Source organism: Syzygium oleosum, unplaced genomic scaffold (assembly GCF_021117445.2).
Source record: "Syzygium oleosum isolate NSW1041296 unplaced genomic scaffold, Sole_v2.1 Sole_v2.01, whole genome shotgun sequence".
Taxonomy (NCBI): Eukaryota; Viridiplantae; Streptophyta; class Magnoliopsida; order Myrtales; family Myrtaceae; genus Syzygium; species Syzygium oleosum.
Genome location: NW_026607485.1, coordinates 34,925,315 through 34,945,444, shown reverse-complemented (window position 1 = coordinate 34,945,444; position 20,130 = coordinate 34,925,315). Strand labels below are relative to the sequence as shown.

General features: G+C 43.0%; 2 protein-coding genes across 3 annotated transcripts; one reads left to right on the top strand and one right to left on the bottom strand.

The window, feature by feature from the left end:
• The first annotated feature begins 227 nt into the window (after nucleotides 1–227).
• Nucleotides 228–7,898, top strand: LOC115681565 (transcription factor BHLH42). Its single transcript, XM_030605542.2, has 9 exons — nucleotides 228–532; nucleotides 665–839; nucleotides 1,068–1,322; nucleotides 3,886–3,982; nucleotides 4,159–4,173; nucleotides 4,289–4,345; nucleotides 4,497–5,040; nucleotides 6,669–7,561; nucleotides 7,646–7,898. The coding sequence occupies exons 2-9, from the start codon at nucleotides 736–738 to the stop codon at nucleotides 7,730–7,732; spliced, it is 2,052 nt and encodes a 683-aa protein (XP_030461402.2). The 5' UTR covers nucleotides 228–532; nucleotides 665–735; the 3' UTR covers nucleotides 7,733–7,898.
• A 701-nt stretch (nucleotides 7,899–8,599) lies between these two features.
• Nucleotides 8,600–11,456, bottom strand: LOC115679187 (uncharacterized). Of its 2 annotated transcripts, none has more exons than XM_056312866.1 (7): nucleotides 11,301–11,456; nucleotides 10,884–10,941; nucleotides 10,493–10,798; nucleotides 10,374–10,422; nucleotides 10,188–10,282; nucleotides 9,554–9,678; nucleotides 8,600–8,917 (listed from the first exon to the last, which is right to left on the bottom strand). In XM_056312866.1, the coding sequence occupies exons 1-7, from the start codon at nucleotides 11,414–11,416 to the stop codon at nucleotides 8,854–8,856; spliced, it is 813 nt and encodes a 270-aa protein (XP_056168841.1). In that variant the 5' UTR covers nucleotides 11,417–11,456; the 3' UTR covers nucleotides 8,600–8,853. The 2 variants fall into 2 exon arrangements, with proteins under 2 accessions (XP_056168841.1, XP_030458638.2); XM_030602778.2 differs by having other exon boundaries at nucleotides 8,600–8,914.
• Nucleotides 11,457–20,130: the final 8,674 nt, after the last annotated feature.

Genomic DNA, 20,130 nt, shown 5'->3' with positions numbered 1-20,130 from the left:
CTCTATTTCTTGGTTTTCTTGGTTTTCTTGTTTTTTTTTTACCGTTCAACTTTCAGAGCTAACGACCCTTCAAATTCTTGATCGCCGTCGTCATCATGGGGTGATGATAATAAGTTGCAGTTGGAATTGGAGTTGGCAATTTCTTGGGCTACTCTCTCTCCTCCTCCTCCTCCTCAAAGTCATCATCTAACTTTTTTCTCTCTTTCGTCACCTGCAGGTCTCTCTCTCTCTCTCTTCTCTCTGTGGTGCCATGTCTACCTTCTCTTCAACCTCTTAGAATATCTCTCCCTCTCTCTCTGGAGCTATCTATCTATCCACCTTCTCTTCTTCTTCTTTTTGTCAGTTTGATAAAGGATCGGATTACTTGGAATTCAATCTCCCACGTTTGTCTCTCCTCCCTCTCTCTGCCTCCCTCTTCTATTTACATGTCTTTGTAACCCCAATAGTTGATTTTTTTTCTTCTCTCCTCTCCCTGATTTTGGCCTTTTTCTTGCCCTCCTTTTATTACTTCCTTCACATCTAAGCTGAGTGTGTGGAGAGAGAGAGAGAGAGAGAGAGAGAGAGAGAGAGAGAGAGAGAGAGAGAGAGAGAGAGAGAGAGAGAGAGAGAGAGAGAGAGAGAGAGAGAGAGAGAGAGAGAGAGAGAGAGAGAGAGAGAGAGAGAGAGTGAGAGTGAGAGAGAGAGAGAGAGAGAGCGAGCGAGTGAGCCAGAAAGAGTGTCGGTCGGCGTAACGACATGGCGACGCCGCCGAGCAGCCGGCTTCAGTCCATGTTGCAGTCCGCCGTGCAATCCGTGAAGTGGACTTACAGTCTCTTCTGGCAAATCTGCCCACAACAAGGGTAAACCACTTATTTTTTCCGTCTCCTTCGTTAACTTCATTCATCAAGATCGAATTATTGCCCCGTCCCGATCTTATCTTTCCTCGCTATTGATTTGATGGAAGAAAGAAGAAAAAAAAACGATGCTCCGATGAGTTAACTAATTCTCATTAGCTTCAGCAGCGAATTCGCTTGAAAAACCATCTTCGTATTATGCGTTTCTAATTGTAATTGGGTATAATTAATCAGGATATTGATATGGGGAGATGGGTACTACAATGGGCCAATCAAGACCCGAAAAACCGTCCAGCCGATGGAGGTCAGCGCGGAGGAGGCCTCCCTCCAGCGGAGCCAGCAGCTCCGGGAGCTCTATGAGTCGCTCTCCGCCGGCGAGACGAACCAGCCGGCACGCCGCCCATGTGCGGCCCTCTCGCCAGAGGACTTGACCGAGACCGAGTGGTTCTACTTGATGTGCGTCTCCTTCTCATTTCCTCCTGGGGCTGGGTAAGTTCTCTCTCTCTCTCTCTCTCTCTCTCTCTCTCTCTCTCTCTCTCTCTCTCTCTCTCTCTCTCTCTCCTCTTTTAGCATAGCATAGCTAATTATGCTGCACATTATTAGTGCTTTCATTAATTACCCTCTTTTTTGCCACCAAAGTTGGAATGGGTGTGTGTTTGTTTCTTTAGCTCTTCCTCTTTTTCCATCTTCTGCAATCTGCCTTTGAACGTAAGGAATTCCTTGTGTAGCGAGGGAACACTGCTAGCCAAAAGTAGACAAAATAGAAGTTGCTCATAGAATGTGAGATTCTCTCTTTTGTTTTTACACTCCTTGTCACGTTGTTTAGATAGATACGGTTCTTTCCAACATTAAACCCCTCCTTCGGTGACCAAATCCCCAAACAGAAAAAAGAAAAAGAAAAATTTATTAGCGAGTTCCCTTAGACAGTTCTCAAGTGACTGACTAATCAGTGTAATGAGTCCATACATATCTTCATAGATTCTTCACATTGACTATTCTTGTGAAGAGCGTAGTCAGTGTTCCAAAATTTAAAACATCTCTCCTAACATATGTTTGACAAGACCGTATAAAAACTACTTTTCCCGCTTTCATCGCCTTGAAGACTCAATTATATCTGTTAAAGTTACAGGGGGACTCTATTTATTGTGGGGGGAGGCGCAGAATTCAATTCCATGCTATAAATAGACTGCGAAAGCAAATAATGACCTTAACCGCCCAACTCCTTCCTTGTTCAGTGACAGAAAAAATAAAAAACGAGAGGCTCACACACACACACAAACAAGATAGTAGGAATTAAATGAGCACACCGTTCGTACTCAGAGGTCAAGACCTAAAAAAGTGGATTGAAGTAATGCGATCCACGACACTTCCCTATCTATCGCAGACCACGGCGTTTCTACGTCTGTACAGACGATGGTGTGACCACTCCAAGGCTCTTGGAAACCAAACCTAAGCCTCCTTCGAGCTGAGTGAGCGAGCGAGCGAGTGACATTATTGTTGTTATGGCTCTCGTTAGGAAAGAAATACACTCAATGAAGGTTTGTCGGATTGAGAATGGCATATCAATTAGGGAACGAAAATAGTGTTGCACTAGCTTCTGATATAGATTATCAGCAGGCCAAAATCAGGAGAGAGAGAGAGAGAGAGAGAGAGATTGTTGGGCCTTCCTTCTAGATTTGTCTGCTGAGGGAAGCTCCCTCTACTTCTTTGGAAAAAGTGAAGCAACAATGGGGGATCGACCATTTTCACATGCAGCTGTAAGCTCCTCCTGAACTTTAGGATTTTAGAGTGCTTCCTAGACTTAGTATAGGATTTAAAATGAAAATGCTTGGACAGTCCCTCGATTTTGGCTCATATTTTACTTTGTCGACAAGATCGGTGCATTATTATAGTGGTCCTGAATTTAACCACGTATGGTGAGCTTCCTCTTATAAAAGAAAAAATCAAAAAAATAAATAATTCGTGTAGCTATGGTAAGGTATATAGGGTCATTTTTTCGCATATAGTTGACCAAGTTCGTGTTTCAAGTTTGGTCGTAGGTAAAACAATCCATGAAAAAACTAGTCAATCCCTTACCCTGATTGAAGAAGGTAACGCGAGCTTAACCGAGTTTCGCTAAAAGAAAATTAATTTCTTTACCAACGCAGTGAATATCAAATTTCTCAAGCCGGTATAGGACATAGCAAGAAATAAGTAGCATAGATATCTTTTCCTTGGAAATCCATATATATACAAGATTTAAAAGATATGATGTATATTACATGATTCTCTTACAGATCTATTGATGCAGAAATCGACTATTCATTATCCCTTAACATTTTACTAAAGGCAAAGTTGCTCAATACTCGAGTTTTCCGACACCCAGCTGTCAAATAGTCTCAATTTTCACTAGAAAGACTCCTCAGTTTCTAATAACTCTTTTATTCAGAATGTTCTCATGTCTAGCACCGGTTATATTTGTCATTTCATTGGTGATCATCCCAACACTCTCTAATATTACTATTTTTCCTGCAATGTGTTCAGACAAGTTTCTTTTATGCATGTCTCGAATTTCTATGTACGCGAACATAGTTGAATTGAATAAGCGAGTTTACTAGGGCTAATCAAGTACCCGAGACCATGAACTGTATAACTATATATATATTTCTCGTCGTTTTTCAGTAAGGTCAATCGAGTTGCACACTCGACCACATAGACGGCGGTATTCATGCATAGCGTCATCGAGTTACTAAAATGAAGCTTCGATGACTGTGTGGTTCCTAAGAATCACCTCATTTTATCATTATCGAAGTTTGCATAAGTCTTGAGAGTTTAACTGTGGTAAGCATTGATTGGTCTCTAAACACTGACTCTCCTAGAAGTCACAACCGATGAGCATAGACTCGAAGAATGGGATGCAAATTAACAATGCAAAACCCTCGAGAAAACCCATATAGGTTTTAATGAAAAAAATCGCCTTTATGTGTATGTTCTTGTCGAAAAAGAGGCAATATTGATGATTATTCGATCGATTGATGATGATGATGAATAAAAATTACTTATTGCAATGCAGCTTACCTGGAAAAGCATATGCGAGGAGGCAGCACACGTGGCTCACCGGAGCTAACGAGGTTGATAGCAAGACTTTTTCGAGAGCTATTCTTGCTAAGGTATGCATTGAAGTTGCGTATGTGCATTTCTGAGATAATAATGTACATTAGTATGTAGTTGCAGAAGACAATAATATCTATTTATGCGGTAGTTTGCTCCTCTTGCGTTATTTTAACGTTGTGTTCATTTGGCCTATGTCGTGCTGCCGCTTCGGTCTCTATTGCAATTGCACCAGAGTGCTCGTATTCAGGTAAGATAGATCTCGGGTATTATTAATCTTATTTTATCAAATTTCTTTTCCTTTTTCTGAAAAATCCATGTCGAGTTGACTTTGATATTCTTCCTTTTTTTGACCAATTTGGCAGACCGTGGTATGCATCCCCCTTCTAGACGGCGTAGTGGAATTTGGCACCACGGAAAGGGTAATCACAAATTATTTCCATTAACAAAACTCTGATTAAACCTATCACGACCCTTGTCAGCAAGCAATTGATCTTTCTTTCTGTATTTAATTGTTAGTCGTATGGCCTTGAAAAATGCTTAGAATTCCAATTTTCTTTTGTTGAATTTCAGGTTCAAGAGGACATTTCACTCGTCAACCATGTCAAAACCTTCTTCGTTGACCACCACCCACCTCACCCACCGAAACCCGCCCTTTCCGAACACTCGACCTCCAACCCCGCCACCTCGTCCGGCCACCACGGCTTCCACTCCCCGTCCGTCCCCACCATCTACGCCCCGGCCGATCCGCCCGCCGTGGCCAACCAAGGGGACGAGGAGGAAGAGGACGAGGACGAGGAGGACGAGGGAGAGTCCGACTCCGAGACCGAGACAGGCCGCCAGGGGGCGGGGCCTGCGGCTGCGGCGGCGCAGAACCCTCACGGCGCAGGGCCCGCGAACAACGCTGAGCCCAGCGAGTTCGAGATGTCCGAGGACATCCGGCTCGGCTCGCCAGACGACGGGTCGAACAACCTCGACTCGGACTTCCCTATGTTGACCATAAACTCGACGGCAGCGGACCACCAGCGCCAGGTCGACTCATTCCGGGCCGGGACGACCCGAAGGTGGCAAATGATGCAAGATCCGATGAGGAGTGGTCTTCAAACCCCGCCGTCAGGTAAATCATCTACTTGTGTACTTTGAAGTTGAGGTCTGCATTTTTGCATGGCTCCCTTATCACAATTTATCTGCACTTGCTCGCGTATGGAATGGCAAGTACCAAATCTCACTAGCCAGCGGGGCCAATGGTCATTGAATGATTGTCTGTTTGGTGCACAGAAGCTTTAGATAGAAATAGGTAGGTCAATGTCCTGAGGCATGCAATGGTGGACCTCCAACTTCTATATCTGTGAAGCTGATCTCCTGAATACCATTAACTGAAAAGGGGTGAAAAACAAAAAAAAAGTTACATGCATGCACTCAGATTTTAATATGCATAGGACATTTACCAAGTAAAATTTGTAAATCATTTTCCAGTCCTTCCAAATTTTTGACACATACAAGTAAAATTTAGGCACAGTAAATCTTTTAATTTGATGGTTCTCCATGGGATTCTCAAATGCATTTCTGCTTTATTCATGCACACAAATAGACACCAAGAGAAATCGTATATTTAGTAGAATATTTCATTTACGCCTCAATAAAGGAAGTTTGCCATTTCCAATGCACCGTCTTTCTCGGATGATCAATGCATTGGTAATGAAAACTTTTCCATATCAAGTATGATTAGCAAGTTACCTTGGACATTCGTTAACAAGACCATTTTGTAAGCACATAAAGTCTTTTGATTCTAGCGTGCAAGTCCAAAACTCACCTTGCAATTCCAATTTAACTCCTAAATATAGCGGTCCTCGAAGTTTCGAAACATTTTCGCTCTTTTTTGTTATCTCACCGACGCGGTCCAAATTGAGTTAAAACAAGATAATTTTATAATTTTTATAAAGTGCAAGTTCCCATATGGAGCATGGGACATTGCACCTAACTAATTTTCAAAACTTACAACAGACCCAGGGGCTACATTTTATTATAGTTTATGCATTTTTAACATTTACATATTTTACATATCCTAGACATTATGGCAAGTGCACGTGGTTCATCATCTCATGTTAAATGGCCTCGTTTCATGTACCTCCGCATCCTACGCCAATGTATGCGCAAAAGGACTGACTAGCGCGCCCCACGTGGAGACACGTGTCTTTCATCTAGAGGGCGACTTTGTTAGCTCCAATATTATTAAAATCAAATTCCTGGACAAAAGGGGAAAAATCAAATCATTTTTCGAAATTTTTGTGCAAGATGCATCGGTCCGCGCGACACGTGGACAGTTTACCTAGATTTCCCTGCTTTTATTACCGGTAAACTTCAACTAATCCCACTGGGAAGAAAAGTTGGCTATCAAAGCTCACTTTTCGAGTGGTCCACTGACCTCATGAGATCTCACTTTTTCGCATTGGATTGTCAAGCTGATCATTAGTATTATCATTGCTCGTCGGTCCGTGGGAAGGAGTTCGTGTTCAGACAACACTAATCATAATAAAGGTTAATCAAGACTTGTCTGCTTAATCGAAATTAACGTGGTGTTGCCTTTTACTTATGGTGACTGCACATGATTTTGGCATGCTGATCTCCTTTGCTTGATTTCATGGGAAGCCAAAATGCTTGCGGAATTGCCGTAAAATCTACCCGCCGTTAGCATTCTGTTTAGATATGAAGTGTCGTTGTTTATGGTTTTTGATGGATGCGCAGTTGCTCCAGCGCTGGACGAGCTGTCGCAAGAGGACACCCACTACTCCCAGACTGTCTCGACCATCCTCCAGAACCAGCCGCGGTGGGCCGAGTCCTCGGCTAGCTACGTCTCCTACTCCACCCAGTCGGCGTTCTCCAAGTGGACGAGCCGCTCCGACCACCTCCTCCACGTCCCCGCCGAGGGCACCTCCCAGTGGCTCCTCAAGTACATCCTGTTCACCATACCGTTCCTGCACACCAAGTACCGCGACGAGAACTCGCCCAAGTCCCGGGACGGTGACTCCAGCTCGCGGTTCCGCAAGGGGAACCCGCAAGACGAGCTCAGCGCCAACCACGTCCTGGCGGAGCGCCGCCGCCGCGAGAAGCTCAACGAGAGGTTTATTATACTGAGGTCGCTCGTGCCGTTTGTGACCAAGATGGATAAGGCCTCAATATTAGGAGATACCATAGAATATGTGAAGCAACTTAGGAAAAAGATCCAAGATCTCGAGTCGAGGAATCGACAAATGGAGGCCGAGCAGAGGACGAAAGAAGGAGAGCTGCAGAGGACAACTAGTTTGAAGGATCTAAGAAGCGCAGTCGTCACATCAGTAGAACGGTCCCGAGCAAGCCTGCCTGGGTCCGATAAGAGGAAAATGAGGATCGTCGAAGGTGGCAGTGGGGCCAAGCCCAAGGCCGTGGAATCACCACCGCCTCCTCCCCCGCCCCCGCCGTCCGAGACCAGCGTGCAAGTGTCGATCATCGAGAGCGACGCATTGTTGGAGCTCCAGTGCCCACATAGAGAAGGGTTGTTGCTCGACCTAATGCAAATGCTCCGAGATTTGAGGATCGAGACGACGGCGGTCCAGTCCACATTGACGAACGGGTTCTTCGTAGCCGAATTGAGAGCCAAGGTAATGCTACGTTTTCAGAGTTCTAAGTTTGGCTTGGCTCTTTCCTTCTCGGATGGCTCCTGATTATTCTGTCCATAACTCCAGGTGAAGGAAAATGTCAATGGGAAGAAGACGAGTATTGTTGAGGTAAAGAGAGCAATTCAACAGCTCATTCCCCACAGAGACTCCTAATTATATCAGATGTCATGTGTCAGGCAAAAATCCACCAAGATCTGACCATTTCGGATGATTCTGTGTAGGCATGTACAACATAAGTACGTTCTGACAGATGAAGTAGTATTCGAGAACCGTAATCTAACATAGTAATGACGCAGAACGCATAAAATTTTCACCAAAACATGCGGGATAAAATAACAAGAGCTTTACTTCTTTCAGCTTCAACAGTTCCTACTTATGACCGTGCGATTCCCTCGTATGTATCCGCGCTTGTTTGCAACAACAAAACCGTGAAGAAGCTAATGGGAACATACCAGCTGCGAAATACAACCGCTACTACACTCGGCCATTATTAACTGATTCTTCGGCTACAAAGAAGAGGTAAATAAGAGAAAGATGCATGCCCAAAGAAAATGGTCAAGAAGCAAGGCAAAAGGTTATCATATCAGCACGAAATAATTGTAATCTACAAAAACCAGAAAAAGAAAACTATTCATGAAACACCTCAACAATATTTGATGAGGATCTTGGTAAGTTTCCTTGATACTCAAAACTCATGAGCCATCATCAAGTGGAGAACTGATTAGTTCAGGTAACTCTAACCAAGTCGAGCGTCCAGCAAGCAAGACAGGAACTTTATCCTGTTAGGCCATGCAGCTGCTTGAACACCTTAAATGAATTGGAGCAGCCTCATTCCAGTCCGAGTCACTTACGTCTTAACATGAGATACAGATACGAGCTCTAAGTGATAATTCACTCGCCCGAGCACTTGCACATTTAATGATCGGTTGGTTGCTCTCTTGATTCTTAAACACAATCGAAAGGAAGAGAAGAAAAGGCGGTCTAACGCAGGAATCAAGAATCAGACGAGCTTGCATAGCAAAGAACTAAAATTCAGGGTGAAACTTAACACCGAAGATGAGGATTTGTACAAAAAATCTACTAGGCAATAAACCAAAAAAGAGGAAGAACTCAATATCATGCCAAGCCAGATCAATTACAGGTACCAAAGATGGGTGTAGAAGTAATTAATACCAGATATGGGTCATGACAATCATCAAGGAAAAATAGGCTTACTAAAGAAGCCCTGAAGAAAAACTGACAGGTATGGACAACATTTCTCAATAGAAGTTGTATCATTCTTCTGCTGATGGTACTGTGGACGCGAGACCCTTTATAACATGCCGGCATTGGAACCTGCTATGCACACATAAAAGTATCACTAGGTAAGGTGCCTCCTTTAAATATAAGAATGTGGACACTGTTGTTAATAGAACAGCACACTTACACCTCAAAAATCCAAACTAAAGTATCTCGTCTTCCCATTTCTGTTAATTCCCTGTTCTTCCCATTGTTACCAAATTAGCTTAGACTAAGCTAGGAGTAACTACCATGTTAAGCCATGGAATAATGTATTAGGCCATGTTGTTTCCTCATGTACCCCAAAGAAATTTAAGCAGTGAGAACCATTAACTTGGGTTGACTTAGCTAAACAGCTACATATTTTATTCACAAGCACCAAAGCCTTAGGACTTCAAAAATAGGACCTGAGTAATTTGACAATTAAAGCCCATTATTGGGCTTAATAAAAAAGCCAGACCCAAAGACATTCTTCAAGCCAAGTTCTAGATACACATTGATGAGAGCATGGCCTCAGCCTTCTCTTCCCCATCATATTCCATCACCACTTTTCAAACTTTGAAGTATATATATATTTTTTGGGGGGCAAACTTTGAAATACATTGGATCACCATAACTTTTGCAAGAAAAGAGTCAAATATTTTATTATAAAAAAAATGATGTGTCTCACTACTAACATACTCAACTTTCACGTACCAAATCAAATCATCAGACCCGCAATCTTTCAAGCTAACACTCATGCCTGTCTGAGGATCTTGATTAATCTCAGTTTTCTCCTGATGCTGGCCTTTGCACTTAACTCGTAGGCAAAATGGTACAATCTACCAAAACCAATCAATATTTGTAAATGGATCACCCATATAATTGTGTCAATAAAAAGAAACCTTAATAAAGAATGAAGACATGATATAGGCAGCCAAGGACATGGAACACCGCACGGCAATGACCAACACCAATGCTTTGAGCGGCAAAATTATGAGCTGACAAAATCACTTTAAAGCTAATGCAACAATAATAGCTGAGTATTGTTAGGCTATGTTTTTCTTCAATGGCATATAGGCATGAGACATTATTAATTTATTAGATGGAAAGATGAACTCAATAAAGATGCTATAACAGATAAAGAAAGAGGTTGTTTGGTTGCAATCCAACCGGAGCAGGACCCATCTATGATGCAATATTCAATTTGACATTCTAGGCGTTGCCTATTTCTTGGAAAGGCCAAAACAGGATAAGGAGCAGAGAAGAAGAAAACTCGTCAAAGCTCCAAAGTTGACCTCAAATGTCCCAGCAGAAAGGGAGAAAGCGGATGAGCGCGCGTTACACTAACCTTCTTGTTGTATCTGAAGTCACGTTTTGGAAGAAAATATAGAGGTTGATTAAAAGAAGTTGGAGCTTTGACCAAGAGAAACAACTTGGTTGGACCTATTCAAATTGAGGAAAAGAAAAGCTTCTTCAGATGCAGCATAATCCCCTCAACCAAACTTTGATGGACTGATCATGGTCATCTATCTACCTGGATAGCCACCAGACCCTGCACCTCTAGAGATCAATGCCCGAATAGCCTGTTCAATTTAAGTATGCGACATTAAGTCCTGTCTAAGTACAAGACGAACTTAAGAAGCTAAAGCTCACCTTTCTCGAAAGCACTTCCGCCGCCCTGTTCTTTGCGAAATCACTTGCATCTCTTGATACCATCTTCCCATGCGAAAAGCACAATCGGTAGACATACCGAGGCCTCAACGGACTACCTCCGAGAATCAGAAGAATTTCCCGGATGCGCGGGTTCTCACTGACCACGAGCCGCAAGGCATCTTGGAGACCGGAGATGGTGCTCATCAGCTTCTCCGAACTCCTAAATCCCCGCTTAAGCTCTCTCATCCTTCCACTATGCTTCCTCCTCAAAGACGCCCTCATTTCGCCCCGCGCCAGCTCGGCCTCCTATAATCGAACTTGCTTAGGAAAATTACTAATCGAGCCGAAAAGCGGGTTAAAGGGGCAAAGGGGCCATGTTCATCCCACGTACCATCTCCTCGTATTCGCCACGCATCGAATCGAATTCAAGACTCATATCCTGCAAAATCCTGCCAATTTACAGATACCCAATGTGAGTTACCGGCAGAAACACAGCGCTCGTTTACACATCACCCAAAATCAAAACAAATCGCGCGACTTTTTCCCCCGGGCGGAACTCAATCCATCCGAGGACGGAGCTAAGCTACCGCAGCATCTAACACCAACAAGTATCCGAATCGGGGCGGCCACAATTCCGGCACCGGCGGGTAAGGGACAATTTCCGGCGAACGAGGCCGAAGGCCCGACGCGGAACGGACAATGCTATCCAGGCAGGAGCCGCGACGGCGTCGATTGTCGGAAGAAGGGAAAAAGGACAGGGAAAAGGAGACGGGACGAGGTGAGGATCGTCGGAGAGAGGGGGGCTCACGAGGGGATCTGCCGGTGCATGTAGAGGGCGAAGCCGAGGATGTCGCTGACGAGGTGGAAGACGAGGGAGGCGTCCATGGAGTCCGCGCTCGTCTCGATCTCCGCATCTTCTTCCATCTCCGTATGACGCAGTTTGCAGCAGAGAGAGAGAGAGAGAGAGAGATGAATGCCGCTTTCGTTTTTTTTGAAATTCCGGGTCGGGAAGACGCGCCCATCCATCCCATCCGACGACCCGGCCCGCCGGACGATCCGAATCCGACCCGAACGAAGCGCGGGCTCCCCGGAACCACTTCGGATCGCGGCTTTTCGGACCTCCCACGCGGGCTTTCCATCGTCGGGTTGCCGATCACGAGCCTGTGTCGTTGGTTGTCTGTGCGTAAACGAGAAAGCGCGAAGGAGAAAGTATTTTATGTGACGGGTTGTGCGGTTAGGCCCGTGGATCGACTTTACTTTCGAAATTTCGAAAACTTTTCGCTTGCAAAATTGGGCTTGTTTCTCTGTCTCTTTTCACGTCGCGAGCCGGAAGTGTTTTGGCGATCGGGATTGAATTGGTCGGTTCGTGTGATTGGACCGGTTTTTCGGCCTCTTATTAAGGTTTCGGGACAGTCGAGTTACTCGGTCCGATTTCCAATCTCCATACAGCCTAAATCTCTTTAAGAAAAAACCATGGACTTTAAGTTCGATCCCAATTCTGTCACCAACAATTTCACGTCTAAAATAATTAAAATCTCCAGTTTCACACTAACCCTAAATCTGCCCACGGGTTTAAAAGCGTCCCGGATCATTAAGGGAAAATAATGCGGGGTAAATAATTTTAAATAGTATTTCTGTTGCAGCATATTTTCATATTTTGGGCTTGGGCTTCCATCACTTCTCTGTTGGGCCCTGTAATGGTTCCCTTAGTTGGACTCAGTTCATGGACTCATCGCTAGTATTAGCCCAAGTCTAATCTCTTTTCCCGGCTTCACCATTTTGCATCCCCCTATTTTAGTGAAACTGCTAAGACTTGCACCTTCAGTCCTATCCTACAAGAATGAAATGATCAAATTGCCTTGCCCTTGATAAAATCCCTAATGTTCTGACCTGGGGTTGAGGTTGACACGCCATGGAAGACCCTAGCTCCGAGGAGGATGCAATGCTATTTGAGGCTGGGAACCGGAAGCGTTCTAGCCAATGGCGACCTTCATGAGGTTGTCCACGGTGTCCACAACCTCGAGACGACGGAACGACGTCACGGGAAATCTTCGGTCGAGGTAAGACAAGACGACGGCGTCATAAGGCTTGTCGGGTGTTCCGTGAACCTCCGGGTTGCCCGGTCTCGGCACATGTGCCCCTTGATTAACGAAAGAAAAAGGAAAGTGGAAAGTTAAAAGCTAAAAAATCGAAATTGGAGGCACGATTGAGGGAGTGATGAAATGGAGTTCAATTTGGTTAGTAAATAATCTCTAACCTAAATTTCTAATAAGGAGATCAATTGTTTGGATCCAACTATTTTCTAGTGCAATCATCGGAATACACTATTCCCCTTTGAAATTTGAGAGTTACCCAACATTGATATGGTATTCCTAATGCGCAAAATATACTCCATCCAGCAGTTGTAGCTTCTGGGGTCTGAGTGCTAAATGTGCATCGAGAGAGGTTTGGCGGATTGTTATATGAACATCAACATTAATTATCCAGCGTCTAAGATGGAATTCTACATTCAGATCACTTACTTTGGCACAAGAGCTGGAAAAATTAAACCTTCGGAACAGCAAACTCCATCGAATAGGCCTGTCTTCACTGTCCTTAAGACACGATCCTCGTCAGTCTCTCTACTTTGTAACATCTTTCCAGTATTTACATGTAGCTAAAGAAGATGTACCTAATCTAATCTAAATCTAATAGAAAGTACGTAAAGCCAATCTTACTAGTATCACGAGATGATCGATCGACATGTGGCTTAATTAGGGCTCTGGAAATGCAAATCTAGCCACCGTTTGGATTCTGTTTAGCTTGAATTGTGTTTGAGATGTATGTTATCCGGTCATCTTCTTGAAGTTAATCCTCAAATTTGCATGCCATTCCATCCATTGCAACACTGGTGTCGTAGTTCTCAACTTTTCACTCGTTAACAAAAGTTCATTGCATTTAAAAAAAAAAGCCATGTGACCTTAGGGCCCGTTTTTGAAGAAAAACTGTTTCCGGGAAATTGTTTTCCGACTTTCTGGTATTTGGACGACGAAAACCTGATCAATTTACGGAAAACGTTTTCCATGGACTGAGTGATTTCCTTCTTTTCTTAATCCACCAAACAAATGAAAACTAACAATTTCCTTTGAAAATGATTTCCACGGAAAATATTTTTGTTTATCATGAAATTTTCAGTAAAATAAACACACTCATGGAAAGTAATTTCCTTCTTGTCAGAATGGGAAGTCATTTTTCTAGATATAAGTATTATTTTTTGTCCAAGGAAAATGTTTTGCCATAGATCGATTAGTTTTTCACCTTCCCATACACTGGAAAGTCGGAAAATAATTTCTCGAAAATAATTTTCTTTCAAACAAACAGACCCTAAGCGTCATGAGACAAATCTGGAACAAAACCTGCAGGTGTTTGCCAAAAAAACGCAATCAAAGCAGCTAATATCAAGGAGAGCGACACATCATCTCGTTCATTCCATGCATGCAAGCACCACCTCTCTCTCTCTCTCTCTCTCTCTCTCTCTCTCTCTGAAGCTACATATGATCAGAATCTATTCCTGGACTCCTGCTTTAAAATATTTTCTTATGGCGGAAGACTCCCGCGCTGTGATCTTTGGTCATGTAGCAAATCTCTGCCTCGTGCATCGGCATTCATGAGAGAGAGAGAGAGAGAGCCTGACTTCCACAAGGTGGCTTGTCTCGAGTGGATGATGGAGAATACTTGAATACTGTAGTGGATGAATTTTATATGTCATGTTAACGAGTGCTTTCCGAGCGTAAATCAAATATATACCACGCGAAAATATAGGGTTTTTTTAAAATATTAATTATGTATATCACGAGAAAAGTTAGTGCATTAAAATCACATTATTTCTTTACATAATTGCTTAACAAGCGCCCCTTCGAAGTATACCCTCACAATATTCACATTATATTGTTTAACTGGTGGCTTTTGATTGCTTGACAAGCGCCATTCGGACCATTCTTCAATAATATTCAAATTATATTGTCTACGCTCATTTTACAGTTAACTTTGTGAATGGAACCAACCATGGTAGCGGCTGTTCATCTAATTTTTCTTTTGAAACTCAGTGTAAGTCTCGCAATCTGTCAAAACATGCATTCATTCAGATCTCATTCCATCTATACGTGCACTAGAATGATGTGAATCCAAACGCGGCCTAGTTCATGGATACACAAACGTTTCAAAGCTATACTTATTACAAGGAGACAAGCGAGTGTCTCATGACTTGAAAGGGAATGGACCGCAGAATATGTATTTCAGGATTCCGAAGAGCTACAGGATTCGTGGGTCCTCCGAATCAAACACCATGCTGGATTTTCTGAATCTCTGCACACAGTTGCTTGCTTCCACTTTCACCTGCCGACCATTATGATTATGAGAGAGGACCTACTTGGCCAGCCTTCTTAACTGAAGTTATTCAACCCTACTAGGATCGGTTGCTCTCAACTTGCTTGCGCTGTAGCTGTAGCTCCACCACTACACTCCGCTCCAAAGCTGATGCAGCGGTGCATGACCTGCATGCAGAAGAAAAGACCCATGGTACCAACACGATGGCTCAGCTAGCGTTGAGGGTATCTGCCCATTAATCACATTTGCTTCATTTCACCACGGGTTAAAGATGAGGCGTCGGAGCTTTTCCTGAGGATCTGATTATTCTTCAATAATGTTAGGGAAAAGTACCAAAACTTTCTTAAACCTACTGCATTTATACCAATTCAATTCTAAACATTTTAATGATTTGCCAACATAGTCTATCTTGCCAATTTTGACCGAAAATCGATGACATGAATGACGGCCGTCTTACATGACACCACTGACTTTAACGTGGACAAATGTAACAATTTTTAATATTTTTTCTGAATTTGTTTTAAAAAAAATTTCTTTGTTTTTTTACAACCCTCGCTGGCCCTTGCCTGTTGGCCAACGAGGGCCTCTGCCCCCTTGCCAAGATCCAAGCAAGAGCATCGGGCCCTTGCCCAGATCCAAGTGAGGGCCATGACCAGGTGAGGGCGAGGGTCACTGGTCGTTGCTTGTGGCTAGCGATGGTCAGTCGCTGGACCACAGTTGGGAAAAAATAGGAAGAAAAGAAAGGACAAAAGAAAAGAAGAAAAAGTAAAGAAAAAGAAAAAAACAGAAAAGTAAAAAAATTAGAAATTTTTTTTTAGAAAATTGTCCACGTCACCGCCGCATATGCCATGTAGGACGAAAGGTGTCTATGTTAGCAATTTCCGATCAAAATTGGCTAAATGGGCTACATTGACAAATTTTCAAAAGGTTTAGGACTAAATTGATCCAATTGAAAGGTTTAAAACTGAATTGGTACCGCTGCAATAAGTTTATGACTTTTTTTATACTTTTCCTTGAATGTTATGGTCTTCCCTTATGATGTGTTAGTGATATTAGGATATTTATCTAATTTTGCATATCTCTCAAGATTATGCATATATCTCCTTTCATAATGCATATCCTCGATTGATTACATTTGATATTGTGTTCATCTTATTACCTTACATAGCCATCTCATAAAATCTATAAATAAGCTCTTCATGTAGTCTTTTCCAGATATCGAATTATACACAAATTACCCAATTCTCTCTTTCGCATTATTTTCAACTTGGGATCAGCCCCGCTCGACAGTGTTCATCCGAGTGCCTCATTCTCATCTAGGTAAGCGCCATGGTGGTCATGTTATATCACATCGTAAAGTCGAGCTTTTCTTTTTCTTGGAGGTATTTTTCAACGCCGCAAAGACGCATGTGCAAGTAACTTTTGCTCAGTAGTGCCTGGCTTATTCCGCTTGCTATTACCACATCAGCCGTATCGACCACGTTTGTTAAGTTACTGTCCCGGTAGCAAAGTCAACCGCAAAGAACGCATGTTGTTTGGCTCCAATGCCTCCGATTTATAATTTCACTTCTCATTTAGAGAAGCCGACACCACCACCATACTCGCCGCCGTCAGACGATCCAAATATTGAAATCTCATCGTCAATGGAAGCTTGGAGCCACCACACGCACCTTACGCGCAGCCACGCCACACATCCTCCATGCCCGATTATGTAGTGCTAGTTCCGTTGTCTGATTTCATGTCAATTGAAGATTTTAGGACACTGTTCAAATTATTTTTCAAACTCAAGTTAATTTGTTCCAATCCCGCTTGCGTTGAGGGGATGTTAGGATATATACCTGATTTTGCATATCTTTCAGGCATATATCTCCTTTGATAGTGCATATATATTTGACATTGTGTTTATCTTATTACTTTAGATAGTCATCTTATAAAGCATATAAATAGGCTCTTCACGTAGTATTTTCCAAATATCGAATCATACACAAATTAGTCAATTCTCTTTTCCGCATTATTATTTTCAACTTGATGCATTACAAGATAATTGTTGAACCCAACTTAATTAGTTCATTGCCCTTTAATTAGAGTAAGAACCACCACTTAAGCCCCTTTAATTTATCCCTTACTCAATACATCAAAATCTTCAATTTACCCATCTAAATGGCAGGTCTTTTTCAAGGGTTGAGATTATTTATTTTGTCATTTTTCCCCATCTTCTTCAATGATTAATTAACTTTCAGTGTACAAAATTAAGAGAAACTGGCGGCTCAAAACCCCTTAGTGTGCTTTGAACTTTTTTCTTGACAAATCAAATCTTTATATGTTTCAGTTTCATGAATTTTTCGACTAGTAAACTAAGGTTTAATGCTAATTTTCTGCTATTTTTAAGGCTCTCTCTCTCTCTCTCTCTCTCTCTCTCTCTCTCTCTCTCTCTCTCTCTCTCTCTCTCTCTCTCTCTCTCTCTCTCTCTCTCTCTCTCTCTCTCTCTCCAGATAATGTACCAGAAAATCCTCAGGAAACAAGAGTTGAACATCTTCGAAGGCTTAGCACAACCAAGAGGGACATCCGTGCGATAAGATGAGTACCAAACTTCTGGCCTTCATTCAAGGACAACATTTTCATGGGCCCTTTCAATTCCGTGTGTCATGGTCTCCAAAACGAGATGCTCCTTTTCCTATCCATTCTTTTCCTTTTCATGGTTTCGTAATAAGCATGCACCTCTAGCTTTTTTCGCTTTTGAGTTGGTGTCGACCATATAACATGCACATGACGTTTCATTCTTTTAGAAAATAATATAGCTCATTCCCAAGTAGTGGTCACTGTAGTTGTAGGACTTCTTGCACCAAGATTGCCCATGAAAGCTCATCTAAACCATTGTTTACAGCTTGCGAATCTTGACTAACTCTCCTAAATTATTTCCCCATCTTTAACAGAAGAGAAGATTAAACCCTAAATTCTTGCAAAATGGAGTGATCATATCAAACATTCCTTTCATTTGTCAAGTTAGTCATGTACCCCAGAGAGAGAGAGAGAGAGAGAGAGGATTAGGATGGTGACATGGATGTCCAACAGCGATGATTAGTCAAGTAATTTGAAGGGGGGGTTGTGTGTGGCGAAAAGCGAAGCAGGACACGTAGGAAAAAAGTATGCACATTGTTGACAAAAGTAAGTGGATAACCACAAAAACAAACAAGAAGGGGTGGTGGGGACCAGAAATCTCGATTTATGTACGTTGGCACGATGAGCTCGACCAAGGACCATGTCTCTCGCGATCAACACTCAAGCGCCTACACATATGTGACTGTGTATCCCGCTTGTGTATGTGGATCATCTCTCCAGTATGCCTCCGTCATCCACAAGCAGAAAGTGACATCTTATGCAGCATGTTGAAAGGCCAAGTCATTAATAAATGGCATAAGAGAAAAAGGGTCAATTTCTCGATAGAATGCTTTTCTTTTTTGTGCTTGTAGTGTCCATGGTTGGGCAGACAGGAGTGGTAGGGCTGCGACGACTAATTCTTGCGGTTGCTGCCAATTATAATTGGTAGACCCAACAAAGACAGTGCTTTTTCGCGTCATCTTATGTTCTTGTTTTCCTAGTTTCTTTCTCCTTTGATTTGTTCTTTTCCCTGTTTAATTTCGTTTCCTACGCGCATTGCATTATCATGCAGCCACCGTCGTCCCCGACCAATTGAACCTCATTTCAGCTCCCGCAACTCTTGGGATTTACTCTCCCTTTCTCTCTCGCTTATATTACGTGTCAAATCGCGTGAAAATAGTACCGGCCATTTGACCTTTTCGTTTCGTCTTCCTCATGCAGGATGACATTTTTCTTCGTCCACGCTGTTTGCTAATGTTAAGATTAGAATATGAACTGTTGATCAGTGAGTAGCCTCTACTCTGGAAGCTGAAATGCAACAATATTCTATCTAGCTATCTAGCTATTTGAATTGCTCGAAACGATATAAACTCGCTCAGCAATGCTAGGTATACTATCAAATTTGGTATGTCTTCTTAGTACGCTAAGGAGATTATTCTAGGTAGAAATATTTATGTGCTACCATACCTGTGGAGAATTTTGTCTTAATGATCTTGCCCTCGGCCAGGCAAATCTGAATATCTCCATTGATTTGCCAATGTCTTGAATCTCTTTAAAAATTGTCCTTGATATTATTAGAGAATGCCATATTAGGGTTATTATTTTCTCCAAATCTCATTAATTAGAGGAAATTTTGTCCAACTCAACTTTTGATTCTGTAGCCTTGTGCCATCCACATGTAACTATTGTTTTTAAAAACAGGTCAAGTGCATAAATAAGACTTAACTTGCTTGTGGTCGTCTGGATTTTTAGTCAAAATAAGACTCGATAAGATAGGATATTATATGAAATCCGTGGATATTTAATCCACTGTTTGATGAATTGCAGTAATAAAACGGGAAAATTTCATTTTGGTACCCAAAGTGGGGGTCTTTTCTCAATTTGATACCCAGAGTGGACATAGTCTCAAATTGGTACCCAAAGTGCCCATTCAGTCTCAAATTGGTACCTGGGTTCGCTGGCCAGTCAAATGCTCATCGGCCGGCAAGAAATTTACTGTTCCGGCTACCGGAATAGTATTTTTTTTACTTTTTAATTTTTTTTTCTTTTTTTCCTTTTTCTGTTTTTTTTCTTTTCCTTTTCCTTTTCCTTTTCTTTTTTTTCCTTTCTTCCCTCCACCGGCCACTGTGGCCGACGTCGGGTGAGGGCCGCCCTCGCCTGGGCGAGCGAGGGCCGACCCTCGCCGGATCTGGCAAGGGTCGCCCTCGCCGGCGTCGGGCGAGGGCCGACCCTCGCCTGATCTGGCGAGGGTCGCCCTCGCCTGCGTCGGGCGAGGGCCGACCCTTGCCGGACCTTCTTCCTCCGTTCCAAACCCTCGGAAGGAAACCAATGTGCAGAAGGAGAAGTCATCGTTCCGGTGCGAACATGGACTCGTACTTCGTCGACCGCAAGGCCGTCCAGGTCGAGGATGTCTTCCTCGACTTCCTCAAGAGGTAACCCCTTCCCCTTCCCCATCTCCCTTCCGATGGAAACGGTTTCTGCTTGCGTCTGTCGATTCACGATGAGGGAACAACATTGCGCAGCTTTACGCTGGATTCGAACTCGAGGAGACCTCCTTACTACTCGGCGGAGATCGATGCGATGAAGGCTAGCGAGTCCAGCACCATCTTCATCGACTTCTCCCTCGCCCTCGCCTGACGACGGCGAGGGCAACCCTCGCCCTCGCCGGATCTGAC

Bases quoted from the DNA above. Each gene is read 5' to 3' on its own strand.
- LOC115681565 (XM_030605542.2), top strand. From the start codon at position 736: ATGGCGACGCCGCCGAGCAGCCGGCTTCAGTCCATGTTGCAGTCCGCC. The intron at 5,041-6,668 runs GTAAATCATCTA...ATGGATGCGCAG, and splicing joins TCTTCAAACCCCGCCGTCAG to TTGCTCCAGCGCTGGACGAG. The intron at 7,562-7,645 runs GTAATGCTACGT...CCATAACTCCAG, and splicing joins TAGCCGAATTGAGAGCCAAG to GTGAAGGAAAATGTCAATGG.
- LOC115679187 (XM_056312866.1), bottom strand. From the start codon at position 11,416: ATGGAAGAAGATGCGGAGATCGAGACGAGCGCGGACTCCATGGACGCC. The intron at 10,423-10,492 runs GTGAGCTTTAGC...TAAATTGAACAG, and splicing joins CGGAAGTGCTTTCGAGAAAG to GCTATTCGGGCATTGATCTC. The intron at 10,283-10,373 runs GTAGATAGATGA...CAATTTGAATAG, and splicing joins AGGGTCTGGTGGCTATCCAG to GTCCAACCAAGTTGTTTCTC.